The sequence below is a fragment of the Falco cherrug genome, chromosome 1 (genome assembly GCF_023634085.1).
Source record: "Falco cherrug isolate bFalChe1 chromosome 1, bFalChe1.pri, whole genome shotgun sequence".
NCBI classification, from domain to species: Eukaryota; Metazoa; Chordata; class Aves; order Falconiformes; family Falconidae; genus Falco; species Falco cherrug.
In genome coordinates this window covers 104893575-104917063 of record NC_073697.1, presented here as the reverse complement: position 1 = coordinate 104917063, position 23489 = coordinate 104893575, and the positions used below count along the sequence as shown (strand labels likewise).

General features: G+C 40.4%; 1 protein-coding gene across 12 annotated transcripts in view; it reads left to right on the top strand.

Moving 5' to 3' along the window:
* Nucleotides 1-6825: 6825 nt before the first annotated feature.
* Nucleotides 6826-23489, top strand: part of LOC102055032 (protein spinster homolog 3) — a 40356-nt gene continuing 23692 nt past the window's right edge. For 4 of the 12 annotated variants that reach the window (XR_008732892.1, XR_008732893.1, XM_055714575.1 and 1 more), the window contains exons 1-8: nucleotides 6827-7148; nucleotides 10853-10918; nucleotides 11384-11520; nucleotides 12040-12191; nucleotides 13068-13134; nucleotides 14072-14262; nucleotides 16134-16286; nucleotides 19463-19652. Coding sequence is in view for 9 of the 12 variants with exons in the window: in XM_055714575.1 (XP_055570550.1) it covers nucleotides 6941-7148; nucleotides 10853-10918; nucleotides 11384-11520; nucleotides 12040-12191; nucleotides 13068-13134; nucleotides 14072-14262; nucleotides 16134-16286; nucleotides 19463-19652 (1164 nt within the window). In the remaining 3 variants the exon portion in view is untranslated. Of the gene's footprint in view, nucleotides 7149-10852; nucleotides 10919-11383; nucleotides 11521-12039; nucleotides 12192-13067; nucleotides 13135-14071; nucleotides 14263-16133; nucleotides 16287-19462; nucleotides 19653-23489 lie in introns of all 12 variants that reach the window. The other 8 variants (XR_008732898.1, XM_055714623.1, XM_055714614.1 and 5 more) reach the window with 3 other exon arrangements.

Genomic DNA, 23489 nt, shown 5'->3' with positions numbered 1-23489 from the left:
ACTGTCATAAATGTCAGCATCCTGGGGTTAGTGTAACTAAGAGCTTTGAAATGACAAAAGTTTTCTTTTGTTGCTGGCAGAATTTGTTTCTCAGTGCTAACAATTATGCATGGCTGTAGGGAGTTCATGTACTTACCCTTACCAAAAGGGTGACTACAGCTTGCACTTTGCCTTGCTGGAAGCATTGAGAGTGACAGTAAGTTTGTTTGCGCAGGACACTCTGCCAGGAAGTAAAGCCATTCTCAATATTAAATTAGACTATTCCTAATTTAAATCCATATTTGTTCAATTTTTTAGTTAACCCTGACCTTAACATTGTCTGTAGTAATTAAATACTGTGTTCAACTGCAGAATAGTCTTCTTTTTCAGTCTGGAGGTAGCGAGGCTAGGAAGAAAAAGGCCTCATAGGGAAAGGCCTCCATTTTTGTTCTGTCAATGCTTGTCTCTGTCATTACTCATAAGAAATGGCTCCTTATCCATTTTGCTGTCATCTTAATTAAGAGGGCTTTGGTGTATAAAAGTGAAGACTGCAGTGGTCAACTAATGGTTCTTCTGGGGATGAATGTCTCACTGTGGTAGAAAGGTCAAAACATAGGTTAAACAGACATTTAATTCCACAGTTTTCTTCCTAAATCCATGTGGATTTCACAGCCCTTTTCTGCTATAATTGTGGCAGAAGCATCCAGAATCCTACAATGCAAGAAATCCTGTTATCAGATACACCAATAAAAGTAAGCTTGAGCTAAAAGAATGGTAAAGACAAAAGCAGTTAAATTGATTAACAAAATAGGATCTTTGGTGCATAGTAACTATAATGCCTCACTTCTCTTGACCCCACAAGCTGTTCTGTGCTTGAATAAATCTCAGCTAGAAAAGGAAGCTCTGTTGTGCAGCTTCCTCCTTTGTCTGATGTTAATGCAAAATGTTCTCACTTGTGAAGAAGGTTTTTTCTTTTCTTTTTTTCTCCTTTTTTTTTTTTTTTTTCCCTCAGAGAAGGAGGAGGGAACAGTTAATGGGATGTGTTCATCTTTTACTGTTATGTGATTATGTGCTGGAACTGTAAATTCTTCTGCTATACCTTTTGAGGCAGAATTGTATGGATGCAACCAAGGAGAATGTTACCTGTGAAATGACTTATTTAGGTAAGAACCCCAAGAAATTTTTCATAAAGTAGCAATTTGTTTCCTAATTAAAAAGGTGTAGGAGAAGAGTCTGAACTAGCCTCCCTGCCCAACCAAAAGCATGATCTGCCTACCAGGAAGCTTGAAGTTTTATATAGCTTATTTGTTAGTAATAATGAAAAAAAGTGGATTTTATAATTTAGAGTGTGTCAATTTTATTTGCTGTTCTCACAAGGCTAAAGTATGCTTACGCTCGATCCACGCTGTGTTTTGTGCTATTACCAGGCAATGTGAAAGACAGCATTTTAAAAGGAAATTCAGGCTGAGGAGATAAAAATGATGCAGTAACTAAAAATGTAGCATTTATTGAAACTCACAGAATGAGAATATTTCCAGCAGATATTTTCCAATTAAGTGTATAGTGGAACAGGTGGTCCAGCTAGTTTTCCTGAAGTTTTTTGGTGAGGGAAGACTCCTCATGAAGTATACTGGGCCCATAAAAATTGTTAGTCTGAATGGTTCAGTCCCTTGCTACATATTTGTTCCATAAGATGCATGCAAATTGAGTGATGGCTCAAACCACTAGTTCTGCCTGCAAAGGTAGGTTTGAAGAAAAAAACCTATATTGTCATATAGTTGATATATATTGGCATATAAATTGGCAATATAGTTGATTATTCAGCTACAAAATTTGATTCTAAAGTATTAAATATTTCATAACAGTATTTTAAGTCATTAGGTTGCTACCTGAATGTTAATCATGATTAAATGTGGCTAGAAGCAATACACTGACATAGAGCAGATTCAACAAACTACAGGTGAAGAACTTCTTAAACTTCCATGGGAAGGAGAGCCCTCAGGTTGCCTCCGTCTTGGCTACTACGGGCTGTATATTGCAAGGTAATAACAATCTGGCAAACGTGCATCAGTCTGGAGGACTGAATTGCAAGAAAAATATACACGTTAGTAGATGAGTCATCCCTGGAGTTTTGCAATACGGTCTTTTATGAGAACAGAATAGACTCTTGATTCTATAATATACCTGAAACTGAAAATCATGCTGAATTTTACACATGATTACATTACTTGAGTAGCCTGCCATTCTGTTGGGTTGGTCACTGGTTTAAATTGTAGGTCAAACTGCTATCCCTCCAGACATACAGATATGTCTAGATCCAAGTTTGTCATTATGTTTTATCATTGCAAACTAGGTTCAAAACCAAAAGTGATTTATTGTGCAGACTTGGTTCAAATAGAGATCACAGTGACAAACTTAAAAAAACCACAGCCTTTTACCTACATCTCTGTCACTCTGCAGCTCTTTTGTAGTCATTATAGTTGTCTTTAAATCTCCTTGGAGTGGAATATTTCAGGTAGGTCCAGGCATGCATTTATTAGGCTGGCTGTCTACCAGAATTATGTTAAATTTCATTTTTCTGATCTTGACAGAAACTAAAATTAGTAAGTCTTGCAGAAATTCATATTTCAACTATTAGCAGAATCTCATGATTTATGAATTTGCTTCCATCACAATTGGTTTAAAATACATACACCTTGAAATGCAGACCATTTCCATATATGCTTGCAAATACACACAGACATGTGGGGTTTTTTGCTACTTCACGTGTGCTGTCTGGGTGATGCATGACAGGGGTAAGATACCAAAAGCAGCTTATTTCTTTTTTCCTAAAATCAATTTTGGTAAATCTAGTCAACAATGAGTATTAATTCTGTATTACATTCTTTCGTAGACTTTGTTGCTGTTTGCTATTCAGTGGGTTATTAAGCTTCTTTTCATTACATGTATAGAAATGGTTTGGAGTTAATCAGGATAATAACATTTTTTCAATTTATATCTTTCTGACATCTTGGTTCACTATTAATGCCCCTTCTGATGCAGCTTTCTGGGAAAGCTCTGGCAAAACCTCCAAAGCTGTTCATGGATGTGGCAGCATCCACCATTAAAGGATATTTGGAAAAATAAACACATTCAGAGGCATGTTGTGGTAATATTTGTAAATCCTTTCAGCGAAAACTGGAAGGTCTCACATTAGTTGCCTGTAAACAGGCCTGTCTGGATTGCAGGCTCGACATGTTTGTTGGCAGCGTCTCACCTGGGTTTAGTTAAACGGACAGGAATACAGCAGCGGCTGTTAGGCAGGCTGCTTCCACCAGTCTTAGCTGGTTACTGTTACCCTGCCTCCTACGCGCACCGCTGCCTTGTTGCTTGCTTGTATGAGTAGCAGCACACGGTAGGGTTGTGGCCGAGAAAGGGTAGTTCCTCAGCCTCGCAGGGGGAGCACACAGCGCAGGGTGAAGACCCAACAGGACTGCTGCCCAGATGCTGAGTGGGTGTCCAGACAAACAGGACACTCTAGAGGAGGAATACCGGAGGAGAACTTCCTTGAATGTTCTAGTTGAAACAAGGCACCTTCCGAAATACAGAAAACTCACGTGGCTTGGCATGCTGAGTATCAGGCAACCAGTTCTCGCTATCACCAAATGTGTGTGTTCATCTGGGGAGTCTCAGCCGCGTTTGTCAGGTTCAGCCGTCAGGTTCAGACATCACGTTCAGCCGTCAAAACAACTTTTGATACCACAGCCAGATTCAGAATGGTGTAAGGAAATATGTTGCTCTGTGTGTGGACTAGTGCCAAATGCCTAGAATAAACAGGTTCTGACTTGCTGCTACCATAGAAGGATTTAACTGCATGACACAGCTATGAGATCTCATGCTTAAATGAACCGTCAAGAGAAGAACAGAGCTTGTGACGGGAGTATGATAGGGACAAAAAGCTGCTTTTTATATTGCATTGGCACCTGGCACCCCTAGTGTAAGCTATTTAGGCAAACACTGCACTTTGTTCCAAGACAGTCAGTCCATATCTTGACAGACAGAAATGAACAAATAAAGGGGAAAAAAAAAAGTATTTGGCTATAATGAAATGAGCTGTAATCTTGCCTAACAGAAGTTGACTTGTGGCATTCTGGAGCCCACACAGCAAAAGTGGATCATCGCAAAGTTTTGCAGGAATTTTTTGGCATGGTGTTGTCTCCATGAACATGAAAATCTTAACTGGAGAAAAGAACAAGTAGGCAGTTAAAGACAGGATAGCTATCAAGGAATGATGTCTATAAAAACTGACAAGAGTAAGGCTAAGTCACACAGGGCCTTTTAGAAGCAACTGCAGACTTTTACCCAGCGATGAAAAAAGGAGCGGATGGAAGGATCTGGCTAGTGACGCTGAGGGAGGGGAGAAGGGGGGGCTGCAAAGGTGGGGGGGATGTCTGGTGCCAGTAACAGCAGCTGGGCTGTGGTCTGTGTGGCACTGAGCTCCCACATGACAACCTGGCTCATAGGTTTGGTGCTGCAGACAGAAGAATGGCCAGCTACTATAGCGTCAAAAAGCATAAAGTGGAAGAAATGTCTGGAAGCTTTAATGAAGGGCAAAAAGGGAATAAAAAATTAAGAAGAGTTTAGAACTGGTGGTTTGTGAGGAACATTTTTCTGTCTAAACTATGTCTTTGGAAAATTTGATATTTGGAAATTCCATTTTAGGAGAGCAGAACTGAGTTCTTGCCACAACAGTTATAGTTAGAAATCTGCTTTTTTCTGTTTATAAACATCGAGCCTCGCAGTAGGTGTCAGGAGCTGACAGCAATAGAGGATGTGCCCCTGGAACTCAAAGGACATTGGGACTGAGACATTACAGCTATCCAGAGTGAGGGTTAAATCCTGACCAGCTGCCCTGCCGGGCCTTCCTTACAAGGTTTGAGATGCGGCTGGGCATCAAATATGGAAAATATTCCTACTAAAGGATATAGAGGCCAGATCCACAGCTGCCTTGATTCTGAAGAGCACAAAAATGCAAAAAAACCAATAGCACAACTTGGACTGTTTCATTTCCCATTGCTAACGAACCCCTCTGCCGCAAGCAACTAAGCTTCATCAGTTTGAGTCTCCAACACCCTGTTTAGGCTGTGCTTCTGCGTGTTGCTGTTGGGTTTTCTTTTAGATTATATGTTTTTAAAAGTAAATAAATAGTTTGCAGCGGCACGGTTCAGCAGCCGGGCTGCGCGGGGCGGGGCGCGGCTCGCCGGCCCTGCCCGGTGCGGTGTTTGAGCGCCACCCAGCGACACGGTGCGGTATTGCGCTGTGGCGGCCGCCGGGGGCCGCCTCTGCCGCCGCTTCCTCTTCACACTCTCCTGGGCTGAAGTAAAGCAGAGCTGATGTTCGCCTTGCCCACCTTTAAAGCCAACCGTAATTCTTCAGAGTAATTTTAATTTTTTTTGCATGTTTTTTTATCCACGGTTGTGGATGTAGCTATAGTTTTTAATATCTGCAAAATTGTGCTCATTCTTTATTGCTCTCAGGTATAGCTAACTCTTGTTCATTTTTGGCACCCAATGTAGGGCATGAGGTATTTGAGATAAGGATAGTAACTGGGAGAGGTAACAGGCAAAACATGGAGTGAATACAGCAAGACAGCGAAGAGCAAAATGATCATGGGGTATTTATGTTATTCTAACTGTGGTGAAGGGACGAGGGGTGGATTGTGTGTAAATTGTCCTGTTCGGTGATGTGATGTTACTTTGGTTTTGGTGTGGCAAATTCTTTTTGATGCAAGTGAAGTTTGTGTCATTAATGTGGATTTTAAGGATAATACTTAAATATGTGATTTACAGGGGCAACGGGTGGAATGTAGTGGGTTTGCATGGCAAGGTTTTGGTAGCCAGGGGGCTACAGGGGTGGCTTCTGTGAGAAGCTGCTAGAAGCTTCCCCCATGTCTGATAAAGCCAAGATGGACCCATCTCTGGCCAAGGCTGAGCCCATCAGCAATGGTTGTAGTGCCTCTGGGGTAATATATTTAAGACATGTTACTTAGATCTTGTTCTGGAAGAACAAGAATGCCTTCCTGTGTCTTCCTTTACTCCACCCTCAGACCCCTTTTTGGAGGAGAAAGGGGAAGAAATCACACTGCACAATTCAGGACAGTGGAATGCACACAGTTCTAGCAGGGTGAAGAGGGGTGGTTTTGTTTACATCTCCCTTTCTCTGCTTACTGGAGCATTCTCAGGTGTTTTTTTAATTGGTTTGGTTGGGACTTTTTGCTTGGTGTTGCCCCTTTCCCCCCAAAAAAGAAACCCCACTACAACCAGCAAGTAGTCTGGAGTATGAGTCTTCTGCTTAAGATCTGACCTAGAAACTCAGGACCCTACTGGAAAGGATTTTGTTCTGCATGTAGATCTGGCCAGTGCAAAGCGGATGAGCAGTAACAGGGAGAAGTGACTGGTCAGGTGGCAGGGACAAGGCTAGGTACCCCTATTTTAAAGGCCAAGTGTGTGTGTGTGTGTGTGTAGCAGGAACAGAGATCTGAGGTTCAGAGAAAGCAAATGACTTGTCCAGAGTTGTGCAAGAAGTCTGTGGTAAAGGAGGGCTCAAGTCAAAGATAGGTACCAGCTCTAGCAAACGAGCTTCTCTTTATTTACTTTTTTTTTCTTTCCTTCCCTCTCTTCTCTAGAAAGGCTATTTTTAGCTCTGGCAACTCATTGGGACCTTAGCAAAGATTATTTTAAATTTTGCGTATGTAATTTCTGCAATTTTGCTTTTGCAGAAACACAGAATTGCAGCTTCTTTCTGTTTAAAGTTCTTCGTACTGCAAGGAACGTTTAATTTCAATTTTTAGTGGCTGGGCTTCATTGCCGGAAATGACTGTAGTGATTGAAGTTCCTCATAGCCCAAACACAAAATTGACTTGCAGCTTGGTGCGCTAAGGAAACCCTTTCATAATCTATGGTGACATTCTGCACTGGGAAATATGCAAAACCCTGGCGCACATGAAAATACAGGTTTGCAGTCCCAGCCACCTCCTGAAGAGCAGAATTATGGAACTACTGCAGCACATGGGAGACAAGGTCCATTTGTGTCTGTGTCAAGGAACGGTCCAGCAAAGAAAGATTACTTGACAGCTGCTGTGCTGTGCTATGCAAATTTGATAAATTTCATGGATTGGTTCATTGTGCCAGGTGAGAGCCTATTTTCTCCTTCTAAGGAAAAAAGAAAATTAAGTTCTCAATAGCTCTACTTACTCTGTACTTACAAATGTTTTCTAAAGTAAAGATATGCTTTATGTCTTTTTAATCTTTCTCACTTACCTGCTTTAGCCCATTGGTCATACTCCTAATGAAACTTTCAATTATAAATCTTGAGAGACCAATAAATTATGTATTAGTTATTAATGGTTAGTAGAATGCTATTAAAATCACATCTGTTAAATGCTTAAGATTCATATTTTTAAATCTAAGTCTCTTATAAACAGGCTAGCATACAGAGCAAGTAGTCTATTTATTGTGTCTGGATTCTACAGATTTGACTGAGAAGGTTCCTTTTATTGCATACAGCAGCTTACCAGGCCTTCTTTGGATCTAGTAGATTAGATATGGCATTCTTTTATCTGATGACTAGTGATGGGATTCCCCTCATTAAAAGTACAAAAATTATGTTGTCTTTATGCAAGTTTGTTTAGGGGAGGCTTAACTTCCTCATCTGCTGGAAATTATGTGGTTTCTACAATAAAGAATGTAATGTGATTGTGTAAAGAGAACTAAGACCCAATTCCTTAAGCATCACCTACCAAATTTGCAATTTGTTTTCTAAGAAATAACATCCTTCTTCTAAAATGTTTGGAGGTTTTTTTGTTGGGTTTTTTTTTTCCTTCACCTAGCCATGAACAGTAAAGCATTGCTTCTAGTAAATTTGTGGGAAATTATGTTTTTTCCTCTTAAACTGTGGTGTGTGTAAATTACTCTGTTTAGCATCACTCCTAAGCATCTACCATGCTTCCAGGGATCTGATTTATAAATTGGGAGGAAATACTTGTTGTGAGCTTACTATATTTTACTTTTGAGTGGCCTGGAAATCATAAATGTTTTTAAACCTTGAAAAAACCCCAAAAGATGGATTATTAAATTTGGAATTAATATCTAGTGACAGGAGACAAACTTAATTATTTTGACTACTTAGAGCATTCAGAAATTTAAGGCATTTGGTCAATATCTTTAAAAACTGAGAGGCTAGTAGGTTGAGGAGTTTAAGGTTTTTCTGTTGAATGCTTCTTTACCACACATTTAAGAGGGAAGGAAACAAGTAGGAGTGTGTGCTGAATGATACTGCAAGACTGTTAGTGAAAAACTTCCATGTATGAGTTCTATTGTCAAGTAACTTTCCCTGGAGAAGGGTAGGGGACAGTAGAGGATGAAAATGTCTTTAAGATGTGGGATGCTAGGAGGGTATGTGCTTGGAAGGATTAAGTGCAAGCAGTCATTTGGCTCATTCCAGGCTTTGAACTATTCTTTGGCTCCTGTACATGCAAAGAGCTCAATATTTTCAAGAAGGCCCGTGAAGTAAATCTTACCTCCTTGTTAGCTTGCTCAGTTTCTTGTGAGTGAGGTACTTTCAGGTACATGTAAGAATTTGGGAGAAGAGGTGGGGTAGCGTCCAGGCCTTTGAAATAGCAAACATCTCCTGTGATTACGATATATGACTAAACCACTTTTTAGTTAGCTCTATGACCTCCTGGGTCAAGGGGGAAATCTGTAAATTGCAGTTGATACCACAGCAATATACTGTTTGTCTGCTAAAATTCAGCTGCATTACAGAATTCTTGCATCAGTCCTTTGGAGTTTGGCTGTCCATATCTATGAACATACTGTTAAATATAAGCTAACAGGAAAGTGAAGAAGGAGAGGCTTGAGCATTAATTTAAAAGTAAGCTGATGGCAGTTACAAAGTTGTGGTTTCCGGCCAGTTTTGCTCACAGGCTTTGACAGAGTTTGCATCAATTCACACAGAAAACAAGCTCTTCCACTTATCTGCTGAACTTGAGTCTTCAGTTTGTTAGAAACGGTGGTCATGCAGACTTCCTCCCCTCTGATCTGTCACCCTGTTCCAAGCTGTTCAGATAAATGCTTTGTAATTTGCCAATAACTGGTCAGGTCAGTTATGTGAAGGGGATAACATTTTAATGGTGCTCAGTGTGAAAGTTAGTTTGAGATAAAGTTGTGGTTCAATTCAAGTCTTTTGTAGGCTGGAATTTGTTCTAAATACTCCGTTCAAAACTGAAGTTCCTGTAAGACAGCATTTCTGTGCGTTGATAATTGGCTACCAGAAAGAATAGATACAATTGATTGTCCTGTTTAAATGATGCAAAATGTTTCAATGAAGTCACCAACTTAAACATCTGAGACCAAGTTTTAGGAAAATCCGAACTGCAGATGTTCAAGAGCGATTAAGAAACAGCTATAAAACCTTGGGTGCTGCTGTTAGGCTAGACCTGGATCTACGCTGCCTTCGAGTCAATCAGTAAATAGTGAGGAGATATTTTGCTGCAGCCACGGAGACTGTGGGACACCAGGGATTTGGCTATAAACTAGCTGGCTCAAGAATGCTTCTAAGTAGCTGCAGCAGCATAATATATGACATAACATGTAAAATACGCTGTAGGAGCAGAATAGGTGCCCCTTGCTAACCTCACCCTGAGCTCCATTCTGCCGCAGATCAGCTTCTGTGAACACAGCAGACGATTAACACAGAACTTGTTTTCTTAAGTGGTGGCTTCATCCTCTGAATAATGTTGTGATTTTGACTCTTTTGGCAAAACTAAAGCTGCATGAGAAGAAATGTCTTTTTTTAATTGATATCTTTCAATATCGGAGTAAAGGTATGCTTATTCAAAGCACTGTCTTCTGCTATTTTTATTTTTTTTTTTCGGGAATATAACACAGAAATGCAAGATAGGTGAGACGGTAGATCTGCAGCCTTGTATGCAGAAATGAAAATGACCTTTTTGTCTCAATAGCATTCATGCATCCATGAGGTGCCAGATCCATGGATCTTCCCTCCATTTGTTGCTTGTGTGACTTTCTTTCACACCTTTCAACAACATTTTTCCACAGCTATTGGATAGTTAGAAATTGAGGTGGAGTTTCTGTCAGCCATTATCACAAACAGAAACAATCACTTCTGGTGAAGTTTGTCTGTCCTTGTCACCACTAAAAATGTTAATTTGTTAATCTCATCTGATCTCTGCAAAATGGTCATGGAAATATGAGCAGAATTACACAACCAGAACTGTGATCTGAGTGACAGTAGTATTTCCCTGATTTAGCCACCATGGTTTAATGAATACTGTAGCCATTTGCATCCTGAAAAATCCTACACTAATTTGAATACTGTTTATAGTGAAAATATGAACAGTTATTATTAACAGAAGGCCTTTCAACTCATCTTAACATTTTAAGGTCACTAAAAAAATGTTAGGATTAACTGTATAAGATAACTGTATAAGATAGTTTTGCAGCCAGGAGATTGCTTTGCCACTGTTTTGTTTCATGTTGTGTCCATGAAACTTTGAACTGTAAACTGTTTATGTGCTTATGTATTAGCGGTGTAAAAGAAACAGAAAACTTGTGATTGAAATAGTTGGTAAACTGACCCTCATAAAACACGTATAGTGGAAGATCATGGATTTTTTCTCTAGTGATAAGAATTTTTAATTCCCTGTGTATCTGTGCTTGTGGTAGAGTAATGGTTTACATTGAAACTAGTGAGCTAAATGTGCTGCAGTTCTTGGCAAGCCCTCTTCTTGAAATAAATCTTTGAGTTGACAAATTAATAGAATTACGAGGAATGAGCAGGGTTTGCTGTCATTCAGTATTTGGCTCTGTTGCAGGGATCCTGTTAGATATACAGAAATACTTCAAGCTTAGCGATGGGGATACAGGTCTACTGCAAACAGGTAATAACGTCTCTTTTGTTCAGATAGTTTACTTTGCCTTACATCTGTGTAGTCTGTTCCTAAAACACGGTATAGTTGCTTATTTCTTCTAGTTCCTACTCATGTGTGGTGTTGCTCACTTCCACTTGTGGGCAGGCTGACTATAATGCAAAACTGAAAGTCTTTGGTTCAGTGAAGACTGCAGTTCAGTCCTTCAAAAATCCCACAGTATATGAGTCACAAAAGATGAGGGAATTTCGCAAGAAATACAGAACCTGAGCAAGTCGCACGTTTCATTTTTGTATAGGTTTGTTTTGAACCTGCATTTATCTTTTTCTAAATATCAGTATACCTACTAGTTCTACAAACTCAGCCTGCCTTTAACCTCCGCCCTAAAAAATAGCCTGTGTTTCTCTGAGGGGTGAGGAGTACGCCTGATAAAAATAATTTGACCAATATTGTCTTTGCACCTTCTTGGATTTTCAGTCTTCATCTTGTGTTACATGCTGGCTGCCCCCATCTTTGGATACCTCGGTGACCGGTACAATAGGAAAATCATCCTTGGAGCTGGTATTTTCTTCTGGTCTTGTGTAACATTAGGCTGTTCATTCATCAGTGAATTGGTACGTTGCTTTTTTTAGAGAGTACTATGAAAATGATGTGCCTACATCTTGCAGGAGTTTGATAGAGTCCTTCTCTAATCACATTTGGCAAAGCCATCAGTGAGCCTGGACTAAATGGAACTTCGTGCAGGAATGCTTTAGGCGATGCCGGAGTCCAGCCTAGGCAGTGCAGGACCAACACATTACTGTTGCAATTGATGGGATCTTATTTTTGTCCCAAACGTTTCTTGATTACGACCGTCTGGTGTAGCAGCTTGTTCAGCAAGCTTGTGGTCTGTCGGCCCTACCCTGTAGTTCCCTCTGGGTGTCACTCTAAGAAGTCACTATGCAGAAAGTAGAAACCACAGCAGTGGGATGTCAGGGGAGCAGGTGTGAGTGGGGGGAATATAGGCATACTCAAACGGCAGTGGAACTCTTATTTCCTCTGGTACATTTGATCCTCTAAAATGCACCTCTTTAACAGTAAGGATGCGTTCTTGCATGGGGTTTTTTGGACTGTAATATGTCTTTTCTCTGCAGTATTACTGGATATTCTTTCTTTCACGAGGACTAGTTGGCATTGGCACGGCCAGTTATTCCACAGTAGCACCTACCATTATTGCAGACCTCTTTGAGGAAGGAAAAAGGACCACGATGTTATCTATCTTCTATATCTTCATTCCAGTGGGAAGGTTGGTTTTCTTGCCTTGGGAAATTCTGACCACATCTGCAATTCAATACACCCTGAGCCTTGATTTTGACATATTTTTATGCATATTTGTATTGGCTCTCGCAAAAGGATTTGTAACTTGCTTAGCACGCTTAAGTGGAGCTGGTTAGGCTTATTTCTATATTTACCTTGAAGAAAAATTTGCTTGCTTTCCCCAACATTTTTTAGGAAGAATCTAAACTCTGCAAACCAGTAGGCTTTGAATAAAATATTTAATGAAGTCTAAAAGGAATATGTGCGTGGGGGTAGGTAATTTGTTTCTCGGTTTTGGAAGGCAAAAGCTTTCAGATATTTGTTTATTTGACAAATTTTTCAAAACCTCTCCATTAAATGTCTTCCAAGGAAAAATTGGCATTTCCCTCTCTTTTAGTTAAAGTGAGATTGTGTCTGAAGAAGAGGAGGAGAAGGGCTTTTTAAGTGGTTTGGAGGCATATTCTTCATCAAAGCAGGCAGCCAAGGCTGAGCCCAGAAGGCAGATTAAAACAGAAAAAAATTCCTGCAGGACTTAATTCATGTGACTAGTACAGAAAAGAGTAAATAATAAACTGCTTTATGGGATGTCTGATCTGAGTTTGCAGTGTCATTCTACAGAATATATATTCCAAGGGGAATCTGAGACATTATTGCCACCATCTCAAGTCTGCTCTGAGGAGGTTAGACTCTTTTTAATACTGGCTGGCAAGAAGACTAGCATAGACCATGAGGGTTGTTTCTGTTGATCTGTTTTGAAAACTATGACAGAACACTTCTCTGTGCTCTCCGTAACTGGCAAGATGTGTCATTTCAGCCAGCAAGAATTCATTGGTGCCTACTGATTATTCCTTTCTGTTGTTTACAGTGGTCTTGGTTATGTCCTAGCAGCCGGCATGGCAGGTATCACAGGTGACTGGCACTGGGCATTCAGGGTGAGTTACTCACTTTCACTCATGGCTCTGAGCCATTCACTATAAGTTGAAATCATCCCTGGGGTTTGGATTACTTGTGTTGAAAGAGGAGAGCAGCGGAAGGGCTTCCTACTCTCTGACTGGTCATGAACTTGGTGTTTAAGAGAACTCTTCCTGCAGGACAAGTGGAAGATTTATGCCTAGCTCTTGCAGAATGAAAGCAGGCATAGGTGAAATTGTACAGCAGCCAGGGCAGGTGCTGACGTTCCTCTTAACTGAGGACACACTTGGAATGCTTGTCAGTGCACCAAGAACTCCTCAAACAGAGGAAACCGAAGGTGAAATGATCATTATACTGGTAGCACCAGTATAATTCTTCAGGAAAATACAGAGAGATTGTTTTCTGAAATGCTGTTGGGAACATCTTCTATTATTTGAGAGTTTCAAGAAAAACCCTCTTCTGTTCTGGATGTGTCATCATGATGTCTCTCTGTATTGAACACCTAGTGCTTAGGAAGTACTTTGTCAGATTGTCCTAACTTACCTATAAAATTAACTAGCAGGTACAAGATGAGTGAGGAAGAATGCTTACTGGAATAACAGTCTGATGTTACTCAGATAACACGGATGACTGCATCAGCGATTCTTGCATTTGTGGCCAGAGTACTACAGTACAGTTTTCTTTCTTCACATGTTTTTCTCCACAATCAGAAGGAGCGATCATGTGTCCGTATGATGGGAAAGGAGGATCTATTTTATCTTTCCTCCAAAGTCACGATAGATTACCAAACTCACTCTTCTTCTTTACAAATATGACGCACAAACAGCAAGTCACATCTATTTCTGAACGCATCTGCATTTCCCCAATATGTAATTCTAATGCTGAATTTGAATTGCTGTGGAGTTCTCACTGTAAGACAAAAAGGTATCCTTGACCTAACCAGTCTTGTGTTTACAGATAACTCCTTGCATGGGAGGTCTAGCACTGGTTCTTCTGATTCTACTGGTCCCTCACAGGACCCCAAGAAGGACAGCAGCACACAGAGCGCTGAGCATCTCTGGCACAATAAGAGTAGCAGCTGAGAAAGCAGGTGTGCAGAGAACTGCCAAGACTACTTGGTGTCAAGATGTCATATCACTTGCCAAGAAGTAAGTCATTTCAGCAACACAAGTTCCCTCCATTGAGGAGCAACCATTCCATTATTAGAAATATGGCCATAAAATCCCACTCAGCTCCCTTGTATTGCATGCTGTATACAAGATGATTGAAAAGCCATTAGTAAAAAAACTTTCTTCCAGTCTTTTACAGGAATGCTACACAAGAGATCAAAGTTTCTTTGCTCTGTTATCCTTCCATTTTGAGAAGGGTGAAGGAGGCAAAGTTATGATGGCAGTGTGCTGCTATTTAAATTCGACTCTACTTTCTACGAAGTTTCCCCTTCCCTTTTGCTTTAACATATAGGGTAAGCTAGATTGGTAAAAGCACCTAATTAGCAGGTAGCTATCTGTAATTCTTAGTGCCTGAGGAAGGTTGGATCAGCATGTCCCAGGCAGCCTTTATACGGTATTTCTGAGCCTGCTGTACCTCTGATACAAGAGGTCAGTCTGTAGGACCCCAGTATGGTTTATAAAGTAATTGTACATATGTTTTGACCAGCTAACCTGTGGCTGGCAGATGACCTCCTCTTTTAACCATGCAAAAAACGAAAGTCAATACCAGCTGACCTGCAGGACAAAGCAAAACAGTGGCTGCAGGTTTCTCACCCCCCGCACTGGTGATAGCCCTTGCTGGTGCAGGTGGAGGGGCTGGATCCGGCTGAGAACAGCGGGTGCTGCACCAGAGCTACTCCAGGGCTGCTGCCCTGGGGCCCCATCAAATGCATTTTGTTTAAAGGCTTACTTTCCTGGGACCTTGTCTGTCTTTGGAGGGTTCTTCTCGAGGATCCAGCATTTTCTAGTTGACAATTAGATTTGCATCCTGTTTGCATCCAGAACAGCAAGTACACTAGAGAGCCAGTTTGTTGGATCACAATTTGCAGGCAGCATGGTCTGAAGGGAATAAAAAATAAACTTTCCTGAAGAAAAAATGAGCCTTTCTGATGTTTCAACAGCTAGACTATTGTCAAAGTTGCTTTCCTACAAAGATGTTCCTTACAACCTCCAGCAATGTTGTAAAAATAGATTTTAAGTTTCTTTTCCTGTAGCAATTGATTTCCACAGGTGGTTCCACTTTTAATCAAGCCTAAGAGTCCTTTATCTTTAGAAGGTGAAGAATTAGGTTCATATCTTAACAAACCCTTTAGTTTGGTGGTCACCTGGTCATTTCAGCATTATTACTTAGTCTTAAGATTTCATATCCCACTATTGACCTCAAAGGGGACTTTATCCTAAACTATTAACTAGAAAGATGCCATTAAAAAGTTAATTTTCCCCTTGGAAGGAGACAGAGTTTGGATGGTTTTTAAAAATACTTCTCCTTTTGTCTGAAACCTTGTTGTGCAGACTGAGAATCTATTTTTACTTACTCAGGTAGAGTTAAAGAGTGCTTCAGCCACTACGTCTTAACAGTTCGGAAGATCCAGATGTTACTGTCATTTATACTGGTTACTCAAACAACTTAAAACCATCCTGAGGCATTTAGATTTGCACGTAGAACACTTCATTTAGCTACTAAGCCATTGAATTCTTGCCCACTCTCCTTTGTTGTAGTTCTGCTATCAAAAATTTCACAGCAATTATTCTAGGAAAAGTTGGCAATGCAATCCACAAGAGACCAGGACTGGGATTTAACATGAAATCAGTAGGTCATACTCTTTGCTCTAATTAGTACTTTAGTGTTGAAGTTCATCGATAAAGCCTCATTAAAGTTTCTGTCTTCGAGGGAGTGCATTTTGATTATAAGATGTCTGAATGGATTATTTTGTTATTGCTTGAAATCCTGGGTATTGCAGGTAGGCTTTCCCTTTTTCCTCACCCCCATTCTTTCTAACATCTCTCATTTTTTTACTTTTGACTTTTAGCTGGAGTTTTGTGTGGTCCTCGCTGGGTCTGACTGCCATGGCCTTCGTTACTGGAGCCCTAGGAATGTGGGTACCACTGTTCCTTTACAGGGCTCAGGTTGTCCAGGGCATTGTATCACCATGCTTGGAAGAATCATGCAATTCATCTAACAGGTGAGGTGTGCACAGCTGTGGAAACACACTTGGAAGCACTGCACAGTGGTAAATCACAGTTTGTTTCCAAAGGCAGAAGGTAGGATGTGACTGCAAACACTTCTTGTGAAGGCAATTGGGTGTGAATATTAGACTAAATTGCTTCCAGGTATGCGGAGACACTCCTATTTGTTTGTTTGTTTATAATCACTCTGTTAACTGAGAAGATGCTGCCAGCCTTATTTAAGTAAAGGCGAAAGAAGCAATAAAAGGAACACTCAGGGGAAAAAAGGAGCCGCTTTAGCAAGGAGACTTCAGTCAACTATTGACTGTGCACCCCAAGCTTCTTAAATACCCATTGAAGTATGTGTAGACCCCGTGTTTTAATAACTTTCCTATTATCTTCTTGTTAGTCTGGTTTTAAAATTCCTGCTGTGTTGGCCAGGTCATTGTGACTCCCAGGCTAAAGCAAGCCTGATGAATTTGATCTAGTATCATATCATTACATCAAAATTAGATCATTTGTTCTTGTAACTGCCAGCAGATCTCCACTTACAGAGGCTGTCCAGACCAATAAAGATTAATAAGTATCAAATATTGGATACTTTACAACAGGAGAGGATTTGGAAGTAATAATAATACAGCTTTTGGGAGATCACTTTTCCTCAGCTAGGAAGAGATTTTTTTTCCTTACAATGTGTTATCCAGAACAGAAAAAATGTATTTGGTATTCCTTTTGAGTCTTCATGGCCACCCTCAATAACAGGGAGTGCTGGGGCAATTCTATGTACTGACTCCCCTACCAGTGGCCTCCATACAAGTGCCCCTGCGTTTCTTCCGGAGGTATACCTAATCTGGTTTCAGTCTCTGCCTTCATGATGGATTTCCAAGAACTAACTGCTTACTACCTTGTCTTTACCTGGAAAGACAATTGAAGGGAAAAGTAGTAATTGTATCTTGATTGTGTCCTCTGGTAATGGGGTTCTTTTGCTTTTCTGCAAATGGAATAACCAAATCGACTCAAAAGTGGTTTCGGAGTTGTGGTGTAACCAGATGGGTTGAACAGTCATCCACAAGTACTTCAACGGGAAATGCTGTTGTCCTTCCATGGATGCCACCATTAGAACTTCACTTAATAGCAAATAATGCTGAGGAAGGGAGTGAACTTGGGAGTCTGGCTCAGGGTAGGCAGAGAAGAGAAGCTGAACAATTTGAACTGTTTGGCTGTATCTGTTAACAGATACAGTATAAATACTTCTAAGCTGAAGGTGTTAGCCCATGTTTTGTTTTCTAATCTACCTTCTCAATTACGTATTCCACAGTGGTGTTGCTAAAGCAGACGTGGTCTTCAGGGAAGTAAAATGGAGGACCTGATAGTTTAACCTCATGTACTGCTTCTTACAGGATGCTTTAAAAATAACCTTGGCGTAAGCTAGTGGCAGAAGCAGCGTAAGGTGGGTTTAGACTCTTATTCCAGGGGGATATAAAGAAACATATAAACAGCTATGTCAGACCTGTAGCTGATGGTGCTGGAAGACTGAGCTGCACATTCCGAGACCTGCCCAGGGATACTTTAAGGACCTTTTCCCCTCTGGCTGTTCAGCAGTTGCAGGTTTTGGTTAAGGATCAGAGCTGTGTCACTTACACTCCCTGGAAACAAATTCAAACGGCACCACAGCTGACTCAGCTCTCAATCCCTTCAAGATAAATAAATAGGCAGTATGAAGTTTTTATTTAGGTCTTTATGCAGGTGCTTTCAAACAGACCAGATGGATAGGTGAGCATCTCAGATGCTAAAAGATCCTGCAGGAGCCTTTCCCCCTGCCTAGGCTTCTGTACTTTCCTACTCCCTGTCAGCTGAACTGTGGATTTAATTTTGGCTGTTCCCCTTTCTTCCAGCTGTAGGTTTATTTCAACTGCATTTTACAACACATGAATCTTGTAAACACAATTGCGTGATTGCTTCGATCAACTAATGTCACCTTGGAACTTGCCTCTGCTGGACAAATCTCTTAAGTCAGCTATTCTGCCTAGTGACAATCTATATTGTCACTATCAAGCTATAGTGAGTGATGGATCAGAATACTGAAAAAATTACAGGGAGACTAAAAATATGCTTAAAGTCTGTTATCTTGTATAGCACTACTTTTTTTTTTTTTTTTTTTGTGTAGAATTACTGAGTTCCTCCTAATTAGCCAAAAATAAGTTAAAAATCAGATGCACTGTAGTTTAAAGGACTAAATCATATCCTAGCTGGTTACTTTGCTTTGCAGTCAGAGGAAGCTTAGGAAAATGTACAGAACTTGCCACGTAGCACTCTGAAACATTTAGAGACACTTGTGCTCAGGACACAGTGCTCTTGTCCCTGTTTGTCTCAGGAGAATTATGATGCATTAAACAATCAGTGGCACCACTAGTCTTGTTGCAAGAGACTTGCTTTGTCATTAGGATCTCATTTGGGACAGAGAGAAAAGTATATATGGAAGTCCCTTTGGAAGCTGAATCTTCTAAGCTTTTCAAACACATACCTTTAAAACATGAACTTGTCATTCCTGGCAAACACATTTGCATTTACAGACACAGAAAGCTGAGTGGCATTTGAAATTCTGCATTCAGAAGGTACTACATGGACCTCCCACTCGTTAACTGTTCAGTCTTCTTTGAACTCTTTTGGGAAGTGGAAGATGTTTCCCATAGGGAAATGACTCATCTCAGCTGTGCTAACTAGAGGGTTATAATTTAGATGTATATAATTCCATGTGATAGGAACTCTTCCAAGACAGCAGATTGTGATACAGCGTTATTCCATCTGTGTTTTAGGGATGACTGAGTAGATTGGTTCACAAGGTAACTGAGATGACCGTCTCTCTGCGAAATCACTGGATATCCAAGCCAGGTCATACTGAGAAGAGCCCTCCTTGAGCCTGGGTGCATAACAGCTGCTCTGTAAATGGGAAAATATCTGCTTCACAGGATAGAGCCTCAGTTGCAGAGGCATAGCTTCAACTGAGGCTTGGGATTAAATCCATTTAGAGGGAGCGGGAGGGTTAGATCGAGTGGAATAACATTCAAGTTCCACATTAAGGATTCCTCTTAAACTAAATGTATAAGCTAGCACTATTTCCCCACACCCCCAACCCCCTGGCCCCCCAGTATGTTCTTACTATGCTCAACTGAATCCTTTGTTTTGTCACCAGCCTAATATTTGGAGGCATCACCATTGGGACGGGAATCTTGGGTGTCATCGCTGGGGCAGAAGCTGCAAGAAGATTAAGGAAGATAAACAATAAAGCTGATCCTCTGATCTGTGCCACAAGCATGTGCATTTCTGCTCTTTGCCTCTACATAGCCCTGATGGTGGCCCAGACGAACATCCTTTCCACTTTTGTAAGTGCCAATCTGTCTGTCATTAGCAAAATGTCTTTTGGGATCCTGGGGAGAGAGGGAGTGGGGAGGAGGAGGTGAGGGGTGGCTTTGGCAGAATTCTCTGCAATCTTCTAGACCATTAAGAGGTTTCAGTGACTTGCATCAATGTGGCCTGCCAGCTATGTACTGCGCATGTTGCTCCAATACTGCAGCTGCGGTCTGTCCTGTGAGAGCCGTGTTGTGCATTACTTGATCCAGCAAAAAGGGCAGGCAGTTGGGGCTCAAGACCTACAGTCTGCCCAAAAAGATGAGAATAGTAAGCCTGTTAGTTAGCTGCATGAAGCTAGTGTCCCTTATTCACAACTGTAGTTCAAAGAAGTTTCAATTTTACGTTAATTTTTAATGCTATGTGATTAATTTAGTATTCTTGTTGATTTTTCCTCTCTGAATACTTAAAGGTTGGTATTCTTGTGACTACAACATACACAGTTCTTGCTAAGAATAATTTAGCCATCACCTTCAAAGGCCTAAATCACTAGCTGATCTTCAAAGTCAAGCTTTTGGCAATGCAACCTGAAGTATAAATCACTTAGGTTCTGTTCTCAGTAAAGGGAAAACCACAGACTTGCCAGGGATGACAAATAGTTCAAATACAACCCTGTGAGAGGGAACTGAATGTAAACCTTATCTGAACTATAATCTGGTAACAGCTAGAGAAAGACTCCAAGCGTTTTTCTTGTGACTCCATAGCCACAATTACCATGATTAACATAAATAAGAGGATCCAAGTAAAGTTAATTACAGTAATCAACAGTTCTTTCCAAAAGAGTACTTTTGCAGGTTTTTTGCTTCTAAGAGTAACACTTATTCAAAGAGGTTTTCCTTTTGACTCCTCAGGAATGTGTATTCCTATGGAAAAGTGCCTTTACACCAAAGGAAAAAAAAATGGATTTGCGTGTCTGAGTGTGTGTATACAAAGCAAAAGGTGGAATTGAAGATTATTTTTAAATTCAAGAATGGATATCTGAGTGCCATAAGAATTAGCCATTTTTCTGTTTCTCAGGTTCCCTCGTAGTCCCACTCTGAGTATGTTCTTAAGTTCATTTTTTGTCATTAGCAGTGGAGAGCAATAGTTTAATTTGCCAGTCTGTGTTAGATGAGTGAATCAATATATTGGTTTTGAATTACCAAAATATACCTTTTATGAGAACTGATAAAAAGAAATTTGTTTAAAATGTTTCTCTCCTTGCAAACAGCATTCTCTTTTCAAGCAGTGTGTTATCTGGAAGGAAATTCTAAACTGGGATAGGGATAACTGTGTTCTTTATGTTCCTTCCTATGGGCAGACAACGTGGTCTTTTAGCCAGAGACTTTGCCATTTTGTCTTTTGTTTGGCGTGCTTGATTCAGGCGTTGCAACATGTAACATCAACAATGTGCAATGATAATAAATTGTTTGTAATCTAAGTACCTGATTCTTCTACTACTTTTAGCACTACAGCTGCTTAACTATTGCCTTCTCTGGTACCTGCCATGCCTCTCCTTGCTTTCTAAACAAGATTTGACACTAGTCATACTGGTGTGAGAATTGGAGTGGCGTGCCAGCTGGTGCATCTAATTTGAAGGTCCCACTGAAACAAATCTTCCATTTGTGTAGGACACGAGCAGGAAACTGGCTTTCCAGTCACTGTCTGCTCAGGCACACGGACATTAGCAGACCTGTCTCCATCACTTCACAGTGAGGAAGCTACTGAAGCAAAAAAGCATACATGCATCAGTGCACAATTACAGTAGTTTCTATATGGTGCTTTCCACTGTCTTGAGTGGATAATGAAGGGAACAAGACAGGTTTAGGTTTAACCAGCTATGGCCAAAGCTGGAAGATATGTTTAAAAGCACAAGAATTCTAAGTTAAATATGGCAGGACTTCCAGGGTTTCTGTTGAGGTAGATGGACTGAAATGCCATGCAATTTGTCTCCTCTTTCTGGACACTCAGTTCTTGATTTTGACGACTACCTTTGAAAAGACAGAAAAACATTACCTGGCTTTTTTATCTCAGAGGCAGCTTTGTCTAAATCTGTTCCTGTCTTCAAAACAAGATGAAGCACCTGCAGTGCAGCAGGTGCTTTGGAAAGGCATGACTGAACCCCGTGACTGGGAACCTTGGACAATATTTGGTGTGCCGGTAACTTAGACTTAAACAAACTTCTCTTTGATGGTAATGCTGTGTCAGGATGCAGTCTTGACCTGCAACTTGCCTTTGAAGGAAGCATTCCGCAGCTCTTGTCTCTGATACATCTGCCCAGCTGTTTAACAGCAGCACGTGTGTTTGGCCCTGACATTGATTACAGTCTAATTCTCTTCATAGTGTCTTTAGGTATGAATGTAAACAGTCATCTACAAAGCAAAATCTCCTTAACATTTGGGACATTTTTCTAGTTGTATCCTTTGGAGATCAACTAAGTGTTGTCTGCTAAAAAAGTTGGAGAGCCTGGGGAAGGTGACAGCAACAAAATATGATGCTTCACGCTTTTCTAGGTACACTTAGTGGATTAGAATGGGCATGCCACAAACACGATTGCACAGATTTAATGGGAACCTTTTCAATATTTATTTAAAATAAGAACGTGAGATGGTACGAGGAATATTGAGAGATGGTAGGAACAGAAGGATATACTTTAAATAGAGCATTGCTCTATTGTTTTCCTGCCATCCTCAGCCCTTGTTCATGGCACTTAAGGACACAGTTTAGTGGTGGACTTGGCAATGCTAGGTTTACAGTTGGACTTGATGATCTTAAAGGACTTTCCCAACCTAAACAATTCTATGATTCTCTGAGTCTCCCTAACCAAGTACAGTACTTCCAGGATGTCTCCACCTGTTTTGGAGAAAAGAACATAAAATTCTCTTCTCTTTATTGATTGCAGTTGTTTTGCAGTTGGGTGGCTTAGAATGCCAGCTATCCAACTATATTGCATTTATTCTGCATGAGAAAGGACAAAATTGATACTGGTTTTAGACAAAATACCTTGATACAATCCCTAGAATGATTTATTACCTTCCAGAACTGTCTGGGTTACATTTTTCTGATGACTCAACAACTGTAAACCACACAAGACCTTAGGAAAGAAAAGAAAAGCTAACAAAGTTAGCTTTATTCTCTAACGTTAGCACAATTCTGTATGAAATAATTAATCTCCAGAGTATGAGGCTGTAGCCACTGAATATCACATTTTGTTATCATGGATAATTTTTCATGAATTCCTATTCCTTAAAACTCCAGGTTGATAGCATAACTTATTTTGTAAAGATGAATTTTGCTTTCTTTTTTTGCACTGTGCATGACATGCCTTTGTTCATAGGGGCTTGGAGAGACTAAATAACTTGGAAAAAGCATAAAGAGAAAGGAAAACTGGAAACAATACTTCAAAAGTGCTAAATATCACAAGATTCCTGTAAGGGAGGTAGACCAATCTCTCATTTGATGTATAAAGGCAGTTAGTCACCTATTCCATTGATGGTATCTAGGAACAGTCTGGAAATTTTCAGAACCTTCTGCTCGAACAGTTGTTTTTGCATCTTGTTATATCTGAAGTATCGCCAGGATTTAAATAAATCACTCAATTCTTCGTCTCCTTCCTGATTCACTTTAAACTGCACTGCACTGTCTCTTGCTAGCTATGGCAGAACTGACAGAATTTACCTAAGTTCATGCCATTATCGCTGTATAGCAGGATTCAACTGCACTTCTGCATTTGCCTATTATGCCTCTCTGGTACTGCTTTGACTGCTTCAGAGGCTGCAATTCCAAGTTAAGCAATAGCACATTTAAAATTTATTTGTATGGAATTGGAGGAA